Source organism: Emydura macquarii, unplaced genomic scaffold (genome assembly GCF_026122565.2).
Source record: "Emydura macquarii macquarii isolate MOO-44397 ecotype Brisbane River unplaced genomic scaffold, CSIRO-AGI_Emac_v2 contig_6, whole genome shotgun sequence".
Classification (NCBI taxonomy): domain Eukaryota; kingdom Metazoa; phylum Chordata; order Testudines; family Chelidae; genus Emydura; species Emydura macquarii.
In genome coordinates, this window is record NW_027130143.1 from 1,136,133 (window position 1) to 1,152,277 (window position 16,145).

Genomic DNA, 16,145 nt, shown 5'->3' on the forward strand with positions numbered 1-16,145 from the left:
GAGATTTTGCTTTCAACAATTACCTTTTGGGATTACCATTGCACCCGAAATTTTCCAAAGAAAGATGGCAGAACTGTTAACGAACACAAATGGAGTTGTAGTTTTCATGGATTATATTCTGATATGTGGGACCTTTAATGGAAGAACACAACAAAACCCTCAACCAACCAAGTTCTAAGCCTAATCAGTCAGTCTGGGCTGAAGCTAAACAAAAAAAAATATGTTTTCCACTTACCCCAAATTGAGTTTGGGGACCGACAATAAACAAAGATGGAATCAGGCCTAGCTCTGAGAAAGTAAAAGCAATTTGAGAACTGAATGCACCAGAATTGAGATGTATACTGGGGATATATATATATATATATATATATATATATATATATATATATATATATGACTTCGGTCGATATCTTCAAGACCTCGCTATAGTGCCAAAACTACTGAATGAATTACTAACGTCCAACACATCTTAGTTATGGGGAGCAAATGAAGAAATTGCCTTGAAAACGGTAAAAGAAATGAGCTCAGCAGCTCCAGTTCTCAATACCCATGACATGAACAAACCCACAACGATCAGTGCAGATACAAGCATTAATGGCATAGGTGATGCATTGTTGCAACACCATGGCTTGCAGTAGAAGCCAGTTGCATTTTGCTCTCCCACACTCACAGAAGCAGAGAAATGATCTGCACAGATTGGCAAGGAGTGCTGGGCAAGTGTATGGGCATGTGAGAACTTGTACAGATATCAGTGTGGACTGGATTCATTTACACTGATAACAGACCAGACATCACTTGTAATTCTCATCAACGGATCAAGCACTTCTGAGATGCCAATGTCTATTGCTAAGGTTCCTGTGATTTAACTCAATTGCATAGGAGGGGCTGGTGGGATGTTGCCCAGACTGTTCTCAGCAAGGGTGATGAAACACTGACTGTGACTGAGAAGATTTTTGAGAGGTGGAAGGAGCACTTTGAGGAACTCCTCAACCTGGTGGACACACCCTCCTTTCAGGAGGCAGTGTCAGAACTCCCCGGTGGGATTGGATCTATTTCTCCTGATGAGGTCACTACAGGAATCAAGTACCTTCTCAGCGGTAAGGCAGCAGGGGTGGATGAGATTTGTATGGAGATGTTGAAATCACTGGACAAAGCTGGGTGTTGTGGTTAACATACTTCTTTAATGTTGCATGGAAAGTGGGTGCAGTACCTTGGGATTGGCAAACTGAGGTGGTCGTCCTGATCTTTAAGGAAGGAGACCAGAGGGTGTGTTCCAACTACAGGGGTAATCACACTTCCCAGCCTTCCTGTCAAAACCTATGCCAGGGTGCTGGAGAAGAGGCTACGCCTGTTAGATGAACCTCAGATTCAGGAGGAACAATGCAGTTTCTGTCCTGGATGGGGAACAATGGAGCAGCTCATAGACTCAAAGGTCAGAAGGGACCAATATGATCATCTAGTCTGACCATCAGCACAACGCAAGCCATAGAACCTCACCCACCCATTCCTGTAATAAACCTCTAACCTATGACTGAGTTATTAAAGTCCTCAATCATGGTTTAAAGACTTTAAGGTACCCATCAGCAAGTGAGCCAAGCCCCATGCTACAGAGGAGGGCGAAACCCGCCCAGAGCCTTTGCCAATCTACCCTGGAGGAAAATTCCTTCCTGACCCCAAATATGGTGATCAGTTAAATCCTGAGCATGTGGGCAAGATTCACTAGCCAGACACCCAAGAAAGAATTCTCTGTAATAACTCAGAACCAACCCATCTAACATCCCTCCACAGGCCATTGGCATATCTACCACCAGTAGTCAAAAATCAATCAATTGCCAAACTAGGCTGTCCCATCATATCATCCCCTCCATAAATGTATCAAGCTCAGTTTTGAAGCCAGCTAGCTTTTTTGCCCCCACTGCTCCCCTTGGAAGGCTATTCCAGAACTTCACTCCTCCGGTGGTTAGAAACCTGCATTTAATTTCAAAGCTAAACTTCCTGATGGTCAGTTTATATCCATTAATTCTTGTGTCCACTTTGGCACTGAATTTAAATAATTCCTCTCCCTCCCTGGTATTTATCATATCTATATATATCATATGATATACACATGAAACAAAGTTGAGAGGGATTGCCAATACAGAGAAGGATCAGGATATCATACAGATCTGGATGACCTTGTAAACTTGAGTAATAGAAATAGGATGAAATTTAATAGTGGAAAGTGCACGGTCATGCATTTAGGGACCAATAACAAGAATTTCTGCTATAAGCTGGGGACGCATCAGTTGGAAGTGACAGAGGAGGAGAAGGACCTGGGTGTATTGATTGATCACAGGATGATTATGAGCTGCCAATGTGCTGTGGCCATGAAAAAAAATGCTAATGTGGTCCTTGGATGCATCAGATGAGGTATTTCCAGTAGAGATAGAGAGGTATTAGTACCGTTATACAAGGCGCTGGTGAGACTTCATCTGGAATACTGTGTGCAGTTCCGGTCCCCCATGTTTAAGAAGGATGAATTCAAACTGGAACAGGTGCAGAGAAGGGCTACTAGGATGATCCGTGGAATGGAAAACCTAATAACTCCCAGTGTGGAACCGTATCAAATGCCTTACTGAAATCTAGGTAAATTAGATCCACTGCATTCCCTTTGTCTAAAAAATCTGTAAGCTTCTCAAAAAAGGAGATCAGGTTGGTCTGGCACACTCTACCTTTTGTAAAGCCATGTTGTAATTTATCCCAATTACTGTTAACCTCTATATGTCCTTAACTACTTTCTCTTTCAATTTTTTTCCCAAGACCTTGCATACTCTTTGGTCTCTTACAGATACTCGAGGGGTCTCCTCCTCCTGTTTGTGATCTTCTTGGATAGGATATCAAGGTGCAGCCAAGTTGGGAAGTGTATCTGGTATGGGCAATTGGAGGTGGCATCTCTGCTTTTTGCAGATGCTGTTGTCTTTCTTGCTACTTCAGACTGCGATCTTCGATGTGCATGCAAACACTTCACTGCCGAATGTGATGTGGCTGGGATGAGAATCAGCACCTCCAAATCAGAAGTTATGGGTCTTTCCCGGAAGAAAGTAGAGTGTTCTCTCCAGGTGAAGGGGAAGCAGTTGCCCTTAGTGGAAGAATTTAAGTATCTAGGGGTCTTGTTCACAAGCGATGGACGTGGGAGCGTGAGATCAACCGATAGCTTGGTGTGGTGGTGCAGTGATGCAGGCACTGTACCGATCCATGGGGATGAAGCAGGAGCTGAGTTTTTGGACAAAGCTCTCCATTTACAGGTCAATCTATGTTCCCATCTTCACCTATGGTCATGAACTTTGGGTACTGGCTGAAAGGACAAGATCACGGGTAGAAGCGGTGGAAATGAGGTTTCTCCGCAGGGTGGCTTGGAAGAGACTAGCTTCAGATTTATGCAAATTTAGTGGACATCATTACCTGATCATTGTGGACTATTTTTCCAGGTGTCTAGAAATAACGTACTTAAAAAAATAACGTTGCATTGTTACAGAGAAACTGACATGCATTTTGCACAATTCGATATTCCAGAACAAACAGTGACGGACAACAGATCACAATCCACTGCAGCAGAATTTAAGTCCTTCTGAACGAAATATGTTTTGATCACATTACTAGCAGCCTACATTACCCACAAGTGAATGGAGAGACAGAGCTGTACAGACAGCCAAGAAAACCCTACAGCAGGAAGATCCATTCCTTGCTCTTTTGAGTTACAGATCAACACCAATAACGGCTTCTGGATATAGTCCACTACAACTCCTGATGGGAAGACAACTCAGAACTAGGACTATCAATTAACCACAGTTAATGCCTGTGATTAACTGAAAACAAAACGAATTTTTTAATGTGTTAACTGCATACTTCTGTGTGGGGAGGGAGGCACTGGCAGCATGGGGGCTGATGCTCCAGCCTGGAGCTCCATGTGTGGCAGGGGGTTGGAGCACCGGGCGGGGCTGAAGCCCCCACCCCAAGTGGGGATGAAGCCCAGAGCTCCCAGCCGGGCTAAAGCTCAGGGCCCCAGGCTGAAGCCTGTGCCCTGAGCCTGATGCCCCCTGGAACTGAAGGCAGAGGGTCATAATTGTTTTGAGTGGGGAGGGGTCACAATTTTTGTTTAAGTCCAAATGGAGTTGCCAGCACAAAAAGTTTGAGAAACACTGCCATAGAGAACAGAGGCCTGGTGAGCTCAGACTCTCCTCCCCTGCCGCATGTTGGGTCCCTGAGGTAAAAATTTACCCTCCCTTGCAAACAAGGGCTCACTCAGCGAACGGGAGCTATATAAAAATAATAATAGCTCTACGTTTGTAAGTTCAGCATTCATGATAAAGCGACTGCACTACAGTCCTTCTATGAGGTGAACTGAAACACTATTTCTTTTGTTAATCTTTTTTACAGTGCAAATATTTGTAATAAAATACTAATATAAAGTGAGCACTCTATACTGTCTTCCGTACTGTCATTGAAATGAATATATTTGAAAATATAGAAAACATGCAAAAATATTTAAATAAATGGTATTCTATTGTTTAACAGTGCGATTAAAATTGCGATGAATCACAATTAATTTTTTTAATCGCTTGACAGCCATGCTCAGAACTACTGTTCCAACTTGGGAAAAGAACCTATTTCCAAAATGGCCAGACATGAAGGGAGTAGCCAAACTGGCTAGAAGAGCTTATGAACACTTTTACAACAGCCATCACTCAGCTAGAGAACTGCCAGGTCTAGAACCTGGTGACTGTGTTCAAGTCAAATTGCATGGAGAAAATGGATGGACAACTTCAGATACAGTTGTTTAAAAAAAAAAAAAAAAAAAAAAAATGAAATTCTGCACCCAGAACATGTGTGACCAAAACAGACCGTGGAGAGTTCAGTTGCAACTGTCATCATCTACGGTTTGTTCTTCAGAAAGAAACATCAGCAGAGCAAACTCTGCAGATGGCAGAATCCTCTAGGATTCCAAACCAACCATAGACAGTCATTGCTACGAATGAACAGCCAGATGTCCAACCTGTTATGTCTTCAGGTCATGTAATTAGAAAAATAGTATGATTCAGACAAACTTAGACTGATCTGTACTGAACTTCAAAGACCATGTAAATCTATAAATGGTAGAAACGTAGAACGTAAAGAGGGAGATGGACTGGGATGCTGTGTTATACTGTTTTACCACTAGGTGGCATTTTGTATAAAATATCTTACTTAAACTGGCAGAGCATTAAAGGATCTTACGATGAACACATCTGGTGCGTATAAACAAATTGTGTTGCCAGTCCACATCTCATACAGGAATATGACAGGTCTCACCTTCTAGAGTGACCGTTTCAGGCTGTCTCCAGACTTCCCTCTTTGCAGTGATGCCTCCACCATTATAACGGCATAGAAAACGTGACACTGCCAGTGCATCCGCTGCAGGCATTGGTGCAGGAGCATGGGCTTGCTTTGGGCAGGAGATGGCAGCCTGGCACGTAACTGGCTGGCATGCTACCATTTCCATACTCAGTCACATCCTCACAGGCCACAGGGTTAGGTCTCTGCCAGCTGGGGAATCAGAGTCCAGTCCTGGACTGCAGAAAGGTGGATGCTGAGCAGGTTTTTCCCTGGACCATGAGAGACTGCATTTCAGGAGCTGATGGATTTGGAACAGAGCTATGTTGCTAACATGGGATCAGGCCACAAACCCGAGATCTTCAGCTATGGAGAAAGAGTTCACCCCATGAGCCACGCCCAAAGGAAACACTGAGAATCCTTCATGGCAAGCCCAGGGGGCATGGGAGACAGGAAAGGATGCAAACGAACACCCCCTAACCCTCCCTCCTCCCCCTTTTCACTGTTGATTTGCAAAAGTCCTTATTTGGCTGGTTCCAGTTTGCTCAATGTTGTCACCACTTCCTCTTCCTGTAATTAGACATCACCATGGCAACAGTCCATTTATGCCTCACTATTCCTCAGAAACCAAAAATCCCATCAGAACCACATACACCAATGTCTGTTAGCTCAGTTTCAGAGAAAAGGTTCAGCATCATTATTGGCCCCCAGGCCAGGATCCGTCCCCTACCCAGAATCAATCAATCTCTCTCTCCCTCTCTCTCTCTCTCTCTCTCTATGGACCCACTCCGCTCCCACATTAGTCCCAGCCAGGCTCATCCTCTTGTGCAACACTCCCCAGGACAGGATCATTCCCACTCACACTGGGACCCCAAAACATACCACCTCTAAAGGGTGTTTCCCCCTCTAGGTTTCAAGGGCTCCCACCTCTTCCCTTAGGGGCTCATTCCATCTGACTCAGGCTCTCATATGGATAGAGATGGAAGGGGGCTGAAAGTGGATGAAACACTAGGTCTGTGTGGACCTAACAGGCTTGTTGGTAGCATGTGCTAAGGCACGCCCGACCTTCCCCGGGTCTCCCCTAGCCCTATGCAAGGACCCCTTGGGATGCTGCGTGAGGGGGCAGGGGAGTGAGCCCTGGCTTGTGGGGTCAGGTGCATCAGTGTCAGTGGACATAAATGCAGAAGCCCCATTCTATTTTTCAGCCCTTGAACCTGACACGTCTCTGTTTGCTCTAGGTAGATGCCAAAGACCGAGCATGGGAGAAGCTGCAGTTCCAGGGACTGCAGGGGAGCCGCACCTGTTTTGTCCCCAGGAACTCTGCAAAGCTGAAGTCCTAAAGGTTCTTTCATTCATAAGGCCCTGGTGTCTTGGTGGCTCCCTTGCCCCTCCCACACAGAGAACTGCAGCCGTGATACCCACTAGGCGTGGGAGCAAGGGCACAACTCCATCCACTCAGGGAGATGTCACTCACAACTAATAGTGCTGCTCTCCTGAGCTATACGGGGCTCACAATGGCTGAGGAAATCCTGCTTGTTGCACCCAGTCCCACAGGCCAGAGGAACCTTCCCAGATCCCTCACCCGCCAGTCCCGCACAGGTAACGAAACAAGGAGAGACGCTCTGGTGCCCGAGCATGCTCTGTATCACTGCTCCCTCCTGGAACTCCCTTACACAGAGCTCTAGGGAAACACTGCATCTGTAGGTGACCTTCTCTTCCCTGCACTCCTTGCCTCTCAGAGGCCCCCAACAGGCTCTCTTCAGATTGGCACCCAAAGTTGGTGTCCATTTGTCCATCTATCGCTTCTTTCTACAATGCTTCTTACAAAGTGTGCCAGATATTGCATCGTCATGGAGACCACAGTGTATTTTATGGTGAAAGCATGAAAACCTCAACAAAGGCATTCTCTTGAGGTGGGCCAGATGGTTTGAGCATAGAATGTTCATAGCCCTTTGAACCGACACAGGTGATGCGTATGTGTGTGTGTTCCTGGCTCGGGGGGTGAGGGTGTTCCCGTGGAATCTGGAATCATTAGAGGGTGATAAATGCAAAATCCCAAGGCTGGGTATGTCGCTGCCCTGCCTGAGATGCTTTGCCCCTGGGGGTTGGGGGAGGTATAGGTTTTCCCTGCTTTCAAGATGCCAGGCGGAAAAGACTTCTGGGATACAGGGGCTGAGCTTAAACAGACTCAGTGCCTTCTTTCTGGTTTAGCAAATGCACAGGACCTTTTGTCCAAGGGAGGCCTCAACCCTTGCTTACGTGTTAGAAGGACTCTGACCTGCCAGGACCCCAGAAGATGGATGGGTGAATTCTGTTATGGGTGCAGGTCACTGGCGTGGTTTTTCTGTATGCCTTTGTCCTTTAACAAATGTGTTTGCTTAGCTAGAGCTGTCTGCTCATTTGCAATTACACTGTCATTATCCTTAGAGAGAACAGAGAGCAGGGGCTGCATATTTGTCAGACCTTGGAACAATGGCAGTAAAGAGCAGGGGCTGTAGCCTAAAGCCCGAACCAAAAGGAGAGGGATGTGGTCTCTGACCCCAGAGAGGGCTGAGACCTAACTACAGACAGCTGGGGTCAAAGGTGCATTAACCCTGACATCGTAACACAAAGAATCAGCTTTTCCTTGCATTGGCCTGTGTACCGGTGACCTCAGCCCTGGCCAGCCTCACCTTAGCTCATCCCCATAAAGCAACTGACTGGGTGGGCACATCACATGCTCTACTCGCTTTGTCACTGTGACCCGCCAATCAATCATCTCAGCTGCAGCTACTGCAAACAAGTGCAGCTTTATGATCCCAATGGAGCCGGCAAAGCAGCTGGCTCAGCAATGCTGCATTATACATGCTGGGACTCCAGCTCAGATAACTGGGCCCTGGACCGAGTCCTGCTCTTCCCTAGTTCCAGCCCTGCTCCTCGTGTGGCCCTATCTGGTCTTGCTCCAGGTAACCTGGCTCTGATTCTCAGCTCTGACTCCTGTCCCCCGACTCCTGCTCCAACCACTAGACGTGACCAAGACAGACAGAAACAGAGCTATGCCAGATGTGCTGCAGCAGGCTAGGGCACTGGTGCCGAGGGGAGCCAGGTCCTACTCACACAGTAGCAGTCCTTCAATGGGACACAGCTTGGGGCCCCGATCCATATAGCATCTGTTGGATCCTGCATCCCAAATGGCCAGTAGACAAGATCTGAGCAGAGTCTGAGGACAGACAGGAGAGAGTCCACCAGACCATGCTCACGCCTTGCCCCTTTGAGCCCAAGCCACCAAACTGGGGTGGGGGTCGACGAACGTGGCCCTAGAGACCAAGAGACAGGGGCAGAAAGAGTCACTGGGCCCCCACTAACGAGGTGGCTCACATGGGGGAATGCCCCCCAGAAGCACCCAATCCTAGCCCTGGCACCAGGGCAGGGGAAGAGCAAAGTGAGGAGGTCGTGGGCCCAGGGAGAGACACCCAAGCCTGACCCTGGGGTGAGGATGGGGGTGGAACAGAGCAATGAGGCAGCAGTAAACCAAACGTTCTCAAAGGCCAAATACAGGGGTCCCTCCAGCCGACCGATACAGCAGTGCTGAGGGTGGCCAAGCCATGGCCATACCTGCTACAGGGGACAGATGTGTTTATGTCGTGGCAGGTGTGGGACTGGCTAGAGAGGAGAGCTCCTTCCCCTTGCCCCTTCCTTCTCCCCCCCTTCTCGGCCTGATTGGTGGAGGGGGTGAGTGCCACTCCAAAATAAGAACACAGAATTAACTATGGATCACCTGGAAGGGTTTGAGCCAATGAGCAAATAGGGGGCAGCCCGGGAAGATTTGGTGAGAGAAGAAAGAAAGGGCAGCAGCCAGCAGAAGCAGCAGAGCTGAGCTAGGACAGAGACACACCGGCTGTGGAATCTGAACTCGGAGCTGCTTGGATGAGAGCCAGCTGCTGCACTGGTGCTTAAAGAGGGGACTCTTACAGACACCAGCCTGGAGCCCATAGGACAGCCAGAGCCCCCAGGGTGCCTGGACAGGCTGGACTGACTCAAGGGGCAGAGAGTCTGTGTGTGCATGCAGCCAGGGGGTGCTACATGCTGCATCAATGGCAACGGAGTGTGTAACTCCTGCCAGAGAACCTGCCTGTGTCCGGGTTAGAGAAAACTGTTGTTCTGTCTATAGTTAAGGGTGGTGCTTGTCCCATGGGTTATCGATGACCCCCCAAGCAGCAGGGTTGGTGGTTGTGACCCGGGAGCCTTCCCCAACCCTGGGAATCTCCCATCCGACACACGTGGCACTGGAGACGGAACTAGATGGACCCCTGAGCTGACCTGATCTGGCAGCTCCGAGTGCTAGCAGACAGCCTGGATAACAGCTAAAGGGAGGAGACTTACTTGATGTGCTCGGTCCGTCCAGACCCCTCAATGGTTTTGGCTCCCCATCTCTGGTCCTTCTCTGAGATGTCGTTCTGAAAAACAAACCCATAGCCCCACGGGATTGCTGGGGACAACAGCGCTGGGTGTGGTGACCACGCCTCTGCTGCCTTCAGGCTGGACTTGCCCCAGGTATTTTGCTGGCCAGGGCTGAAAACATTTTTGGTGCCCTGGGATCAACTGAGGGGCACAGCACTTTGGTGCCTGGTCAACCGCCCTGTTCACCTGCCCCAGAACTGGCCAAAAAAGCCTGCCCCAGTCACCATTACCTCGCACCCCCATCACTGGTCCAAAACTCCTCAGGCACAGGAGTCATCATTACCACACATGATCCCATCCACAGGCTGAGACTTCCTGGCACAAGGGTCACCATTACTGCCCGGGCCCCTATTGTTAAGCTGTGAGCCCTGCACAGGCATCACGATTACCACACCCACACACGTCAATAACCGAGACCCCCAAGGCATGGTATTTCCCCACTGCAGGACAGGTTCCATCTAAAGGGAGCAGCTGTGTCTCCAAGAGAATTTCTTTCAGCTCGGTGGCAGCTTGTGCTTTTCAGAATATTTCAGCATGACTGCAGGCCTGTCTGCATTCAGAGACCACCCCCCCACCCTTAGAAATTCCCTCTTGAGGAGACACATGGCTTCCCCAGGAAGATGTGCGCTTGGATTACATTCGGTCAGACATTTTCCCACTGAAATTTTTCCCTCTGAGAAAATGCTGATCAGTTGAAATCAACATATTCTGCAGAAATATGTTGATTCTGATTAAATTTCATTTTGCACAAACACAAACAAAATGTTTCAAATAAAGTCAAAATGTTCCATCTGAACCTCATCAGAATGGAATGTTTCAAGTTTCTGTTTAGGAATATTATAAAATAATGTATATAAATATTAAATATAATAAAATGTTTTATATTGTCTTGTTTTATTATTAAATACAAATATAACAAAGTCTAAATAGAAAGAAAAAACTTTGATTGAGCCCCTTTACCCCAATTTTTCCCCCTAAAATTTCATTTCTTAGGAAATGTCACAATGTTGGCTTTCCATTCCCAGTGTGAGCCAATTTTTTTTTAATAACAATTTTCTGATGAGATGGAAATTCTGGTTGGCGACCAGCTCTAGCTCTGACATTGTCCTAGTCCCAGGCCCGCAGCTTCAAGTATCTGTCACCAGAGAGGTTGTTTGGGCAGCAATCTGTGCCAGTAAGATTTCTGCCCATGAAGTTGGTGAGGGTTCTTGACAGAGGCCAAGGAGGTTTCATCCACAGAGCCAGAAGTTTCAAAAAAGGCACCAGCAATGGGCTAGAGTACACTCAGAATCGTGCCGCAGGTTGAGCAACCAACAAGGTCACAGAATGTTCAGCAGTGTTATCTGGCTGCCAGGATTATCTGTGATACCAACCCAGATCATAGAATCATAGAAGCAGGACTAACCTCAAATAAATCATCCCAGCCAGGGCTTTATCAAGCCAGGTCTTAAAGACCTCTAAGGATGGAGATTCCACCACCACCTCCCTAGGTAACCCATTCCAGTGTTTCACCACTCTCCTAGTGAAAACGTTTTCCTAATATCTAACCTAGACCCCCCCCCCACTGCAACTTGAGACCATTGCTCGTTCTGTCTCTGCCACCACTGCGAACAGCCTAGCTCCATCCTCTTTGGAACTCCCCTTCAGGTAGTTGAAGGCTACTACCAAATCTCCCCTCACTCTTCCCTTCAGCAGCTAAATAAGCCCATTTCCCTTATGAGGAGAAGCTAAGTCATGTGCCCCAGCTCTCTAATAATTTTCGTTGCCCTCCGCTGGACTGTCTCCAACTTGTCCACATCCCTCCTATAGTGGGGACTCAAAACTGGACACAATACTCCAAATGAGGCCTCAGCAATGCCGAATAGAGGGGAATAATCACTTCCATCGATCTGCTGGCAATGCTCCTACTAATGCAGCCCAATATGCCATTAGCCTTCTTAGCAACCAGGGCACACTGCTGACTCATATCCAGCTTCTTGTCCATTGTAACCCCCAGGTCCTTTTCTGCAGAACTGCTGCCCAACCAGTTGGTCCCCAGTCTGTAGCTGTGCATGGGATTCTTCTGTCCTAAGTGCAGGACTCTGCACTTGTCCTTGTTGAACCTCATCAGATTTCTTTTGGCCCAATCCTCAAATTTGCTAGGTCACTCTGTATCTTATCCCTACCTTCCAGGGTATCTACCACTCCCCCTAGCTTAGTGTCATCCACAAAGTTGCTGAGAGTGAAATCCACCCCATCATCCAAATTAGAAATGAAAATGTTGAAGAAAACCGGCCTGAGGACTGACCCCTTGGGCACTCTGCTTGATATTGCCAACTAGACAGTGACCTGTTGATCACTACCTGTTGAATCCAATGATCCAGCCGGCTTTCTATCCACCTTATAAGTCCATTTATCCAACCCGTACTTCTTTAACTTGCTGGCAAGAATACTATCGGAGACCATGTCAAAAAGTCAAGATATATCACATCCAAGTTACTTGACTTTGCTTTAGTTTTTTGTTCCAGAGGGGTAGCCATGTTAGTCTGTATACAGCAAAAACAACGAGAGTTCTGTAGCACTTTAAAGACTAACAAATTTAATTTCTGCAGGCATAAGCTTTTGTGGGCTGTAACCTTAATCGAAAATAAAGGCATCCAGACTAAGAATATGTTTGCTCTTTGTGGCTGGAACATGTATCACCCCTCAGCTTTGCACCACCCTACTGCCAAGAAGTACCTGAAATGCTCCACAAACGGGACCTTCCATACCCTTTCCTATTTGAATTCTGGGCTCCTCCACAGCTCTGCTGATGTGCCTCAACCTCAAACTACAGCCCTCTGCTATTCCAGTCCTGTCCCCTCAACAGCTCTACTGTAGACTCCCTGCTATGCCAGTCTTACATCTTTGCTGAGCAGAGACTGCCAATTGTTATTAATTATATGGATTATGGTATCTCCTAGAGGTCCTAGGTGAGCTTGCGGTCCTACTGGGGGGCCCTGATTTGCTTACTGTCTGCCCCCAAAAGCTTACAGGCTAAAGGCCTAAAGTCTACATGAGACAAAAAGGCTGGGAAGGGAATCAAGAGGCACTGAGGGGAAGTGACTCACCCAAGGTCACACAGCAAGTTGTGGCAGAACTGGGATGAGCATGAAAGGTCACCCAGTTCCCAACCTGGTGCTCCAGTCACTAGACCATGTAACAAACATCCCCAAGGAGTAGAATGAGGTCTCCAACCCCCATTTCTCTCCTGGATCTATTCAAGGCTCAAGTCTCAACTCTCAGCTCTGAGTCCCCATGACTGACACAGTCCAGCAACATGAGTGATACTCACCACAAAATCAGGGTCGGTGTCCCAGTCATCTCCTTGTGACTCCACCTTCACGGACACATTGTGCCCTACAACTGCCTTCCACATCTGCACAGGATGAGAACACAGTGTTAGAGACAGGAAGTGGGGTCAGGATGAGTCTACAGTCTCCTCCCCACTGTAGTGTAATGTGCACAATGACTGGGCACATAGGTTCATAGATTCTAAAGCCAGAAGGGCCAACTGTGATTATTTACTCTGACCATTTATTTATGATCATTTAGTATGACATAGGCCATCGAGCTTCTCCAACATAATTCCTACGGCAGATCTTTTGGAAAAACATTCAATTTTGATTAGAAATTGCCAGTGATAGACTCCACCATGAACCTTGGTAAGTTGTTCCAATGATTGACCAACCTCATTATTATAAATTTGTGCCTTATTTCCAGTCTGAATTTGTCTTGTTTTAGCTTCCAATTGTTGGATCGTGTTAAACCATTGTCCACTGGCTTGAAGAGCCTTCTATTGATCACAGCTGAACTTTGATGGGGGGGGGGGCACTTCCCTAGGCAGCACAGTGGCATAGAAGCCAGAAAACAGCTGAAAACAGGGGGGGGGGGAGAGAGCGGGGGGGGGGTCTGAGAGGAGATCTGTTGGAGGATAAGGGAAACAAGTACCTGTTGTTTAGGGCTGGTGAGTGAATTCTTGAGAGTGTGTTGGTTTGTTTGCTTGCTTGCTGGTTTGTTTTCAGTTTCAAAGTCTGATATGGCAGTATGTTGTAAGATAAGCAGCTCCTTTGCTCACAGCTGAAACTTGATTGGGGGTGTGACTTCCTTAGGTAGCCAGGTTATAAAGGCAGCCAGCTGGCCAGCCAGTGGCACAGGAGACAGCAAACAGAGCTGCAAACAGGGGAGTTTGCATGGAAATCTTTTAAGGGGAGGGGGTGTGTTTGGTTTTTGGTGGTTTTTTTGTGTGTGTTTTTGATAGTTTAGGACTATGGCAGCTACAGGGACCTCAAGAATGGAAGAGGCAACTGAAGATGACTGATCTGAAAGGGGCAGGATGTACATTATTCTGAAGAGGTACCTGAAATGCAACCTGCTGGATCTGATGGAAGAGGAGATCTGAGGTTTGGAGATGCAGCTAGAAACTATGGTGGCATTTAGAAGGGGATTTGAGCAGATGATGAAGAGAAGGAAAGAAGAGTGAGAAGGGAAAGCTCAAGACTTGAAGATGCTTGCTAGACAAGAGTACTGTGAGGACAGACATCTGGATGAAGAAAGTGTTCCATGGAAGACTGTGACTATGAGAACAAGGCAGAGGAAAAGACTGGCTAGTGAAGGAGAAACAGCTGAGGAACAGGTTCACTGAGATGGCAAATGAAGGGGAGCAGGCAGTAACAGAAGATGGGAGGGCAAGGAAAATGAGAAGAGCAGTTAATCCTAGAAAAAGATGGGAGGAGGCAATGAAGATATCCTCTTGGCGCTCTAAACACTGGCTAAAGGATGACTCTCAGAAAACTGCAGGTGAGAACAGATGGCAAGACAACTTACAGCCAGAAAGAACAGAAGGGGAAGGCCAGAGAATCACACCAACACCAGAAAGAGGCAGGTCTGTGACTGGGGACTTCCTACTAAGCAAAATGGACAGGTCCGTCACCAGAGTTGATCCGGAGACCAGAAGGATGTGCAGTCTGCCGGGTGCTAAGATATGGGAAGTGGACGCGAGGCTGAAGAGGATCCTAATGGGCAGCAAAGAATCCATTGATTGTCCTTCACATGACAATAAATGATACGGATACTGCCAGATTCTCGCAAGGACACATCAAGGAAAATCATGCCAAGTTGGGGAAGACAATTGAAGAAATGGAGGTTCAAGTAACATTCAGTGGGATTCTATATGTCCCTACAGGAAGAGAGCAAATGTGAGACAAGATTATGAAGATTAACAGGTGGCTTGAGCAATGCTGCTACAAGGAACTCTTTGGAATGTTTGACCACTGGGAGCATTCATGGACTGAAGACTGTTCTCATGGGATGCACACCACTTGAGTAGAGAGGCTAATAGACTTCTGGGCTGGAGGCTGACAACTGATAACATGACTTTAAAGCTAGGAATTGGGGGAGATGCACATGTAATCTCCATCCCTGATTCTAATATTGAGCAGGACGAAATTCAAGTAAAAGAGAATACAGCAATGGAGAAAGGAACAATGGAAGGTAGGAGAATGGACAAGAGGAAAGGTAGTGGCAATGCCACTGACAGTAACGGTCTGGTAGGTGATACTGGCAGTAAAATGACTGTACCTAATCTAATGAGGAATCTAAATAAGGCCAAGCAGAAACAACTAAGATGTCTGTACACCAGTGCAAGGAGCCTGGGTAACAAAATGGAGGAACTAGAACTACTGGTGCTGGAAGTGAAACCAGATATTATAGGGACAATGGAAATGTGGTGGAATAGTAGTAATCACTTTCTTCAAGTGATCAGGAGTTAATTCAGTTAAAACTAAATGGCAGGATAAACAAAAACAGAGCTGCAACAAAGGTCCTTGATTTCAAAAGGGCAAACTGAAAAATTAAGAGAATTTCTTAGGGAAGTGGACTGGACTGAAGAATTCAAGGATTGAATGTGGAGAGGGTTGGAATTACTTTATGTCAAAGTTGCAGAAACTATCTGGCCCTTGTGTCCCAAGCAAGGGGAAACAATTCATATGGAAGGATTGCATACCAAACTGGATGAACAAGCATCTCAAACAGCAAAAACAATCTCAAACAGGTTATTAAGAGAAAGCCTAAAGGTCAGAAAGTGAAGGGAAAAAGTGAGAACTCCCAAAAACTGGACCTTGCAAAGGAAACTAAAATCAACAGTAAAAGGTTATTTAGACATATACATAAAAAGAAAACAAGGAAAGATGAGGCAGTAGGACTGGTAAACACTGAGGATGGGCTGGAGATTAAAGATAATCTAGGCATGGCCCAACATCTAAATGAATATTGTGCCTCAGTTTTTAATAAGGGTAATGAGGAACTTGGGGGAAGTGGCAGGATGGCTAATGGAAATA

General features: G+C 46.8%; 1 protein-coding gene across 2 annotated transcripts in view; it reads right to left on the reverse strand.

Moving 5' to 3' along the window:
* HCLS1 (hematopoietic cell-specific Lyn substrate 1) overlaps window positions 1-16,145 on the reverse strand; it is a 54,113-nt gene that overhangs the window by 26,063 nt on the left and 11,905 nt on the right. For both annotated transcript variants that reach the window (XM_067557989.1, XM_067558614.1), the window contains exons 2-3: window positions 13,103-13,186; window positions 9,712-9,785 (exon numbers count right to left, since the gene is read on the reverse strand). In XM_067557989.1, the coding sequence (XP_067414090.1) occupies window positions 9,712-9,785; window positions 13,103-13,186 (158 nt within the window). The remainder of the gene's footprint in view (window positions 1-9,711; window positions 9,786-13,102; window positions 13,187-16,145) is intronic.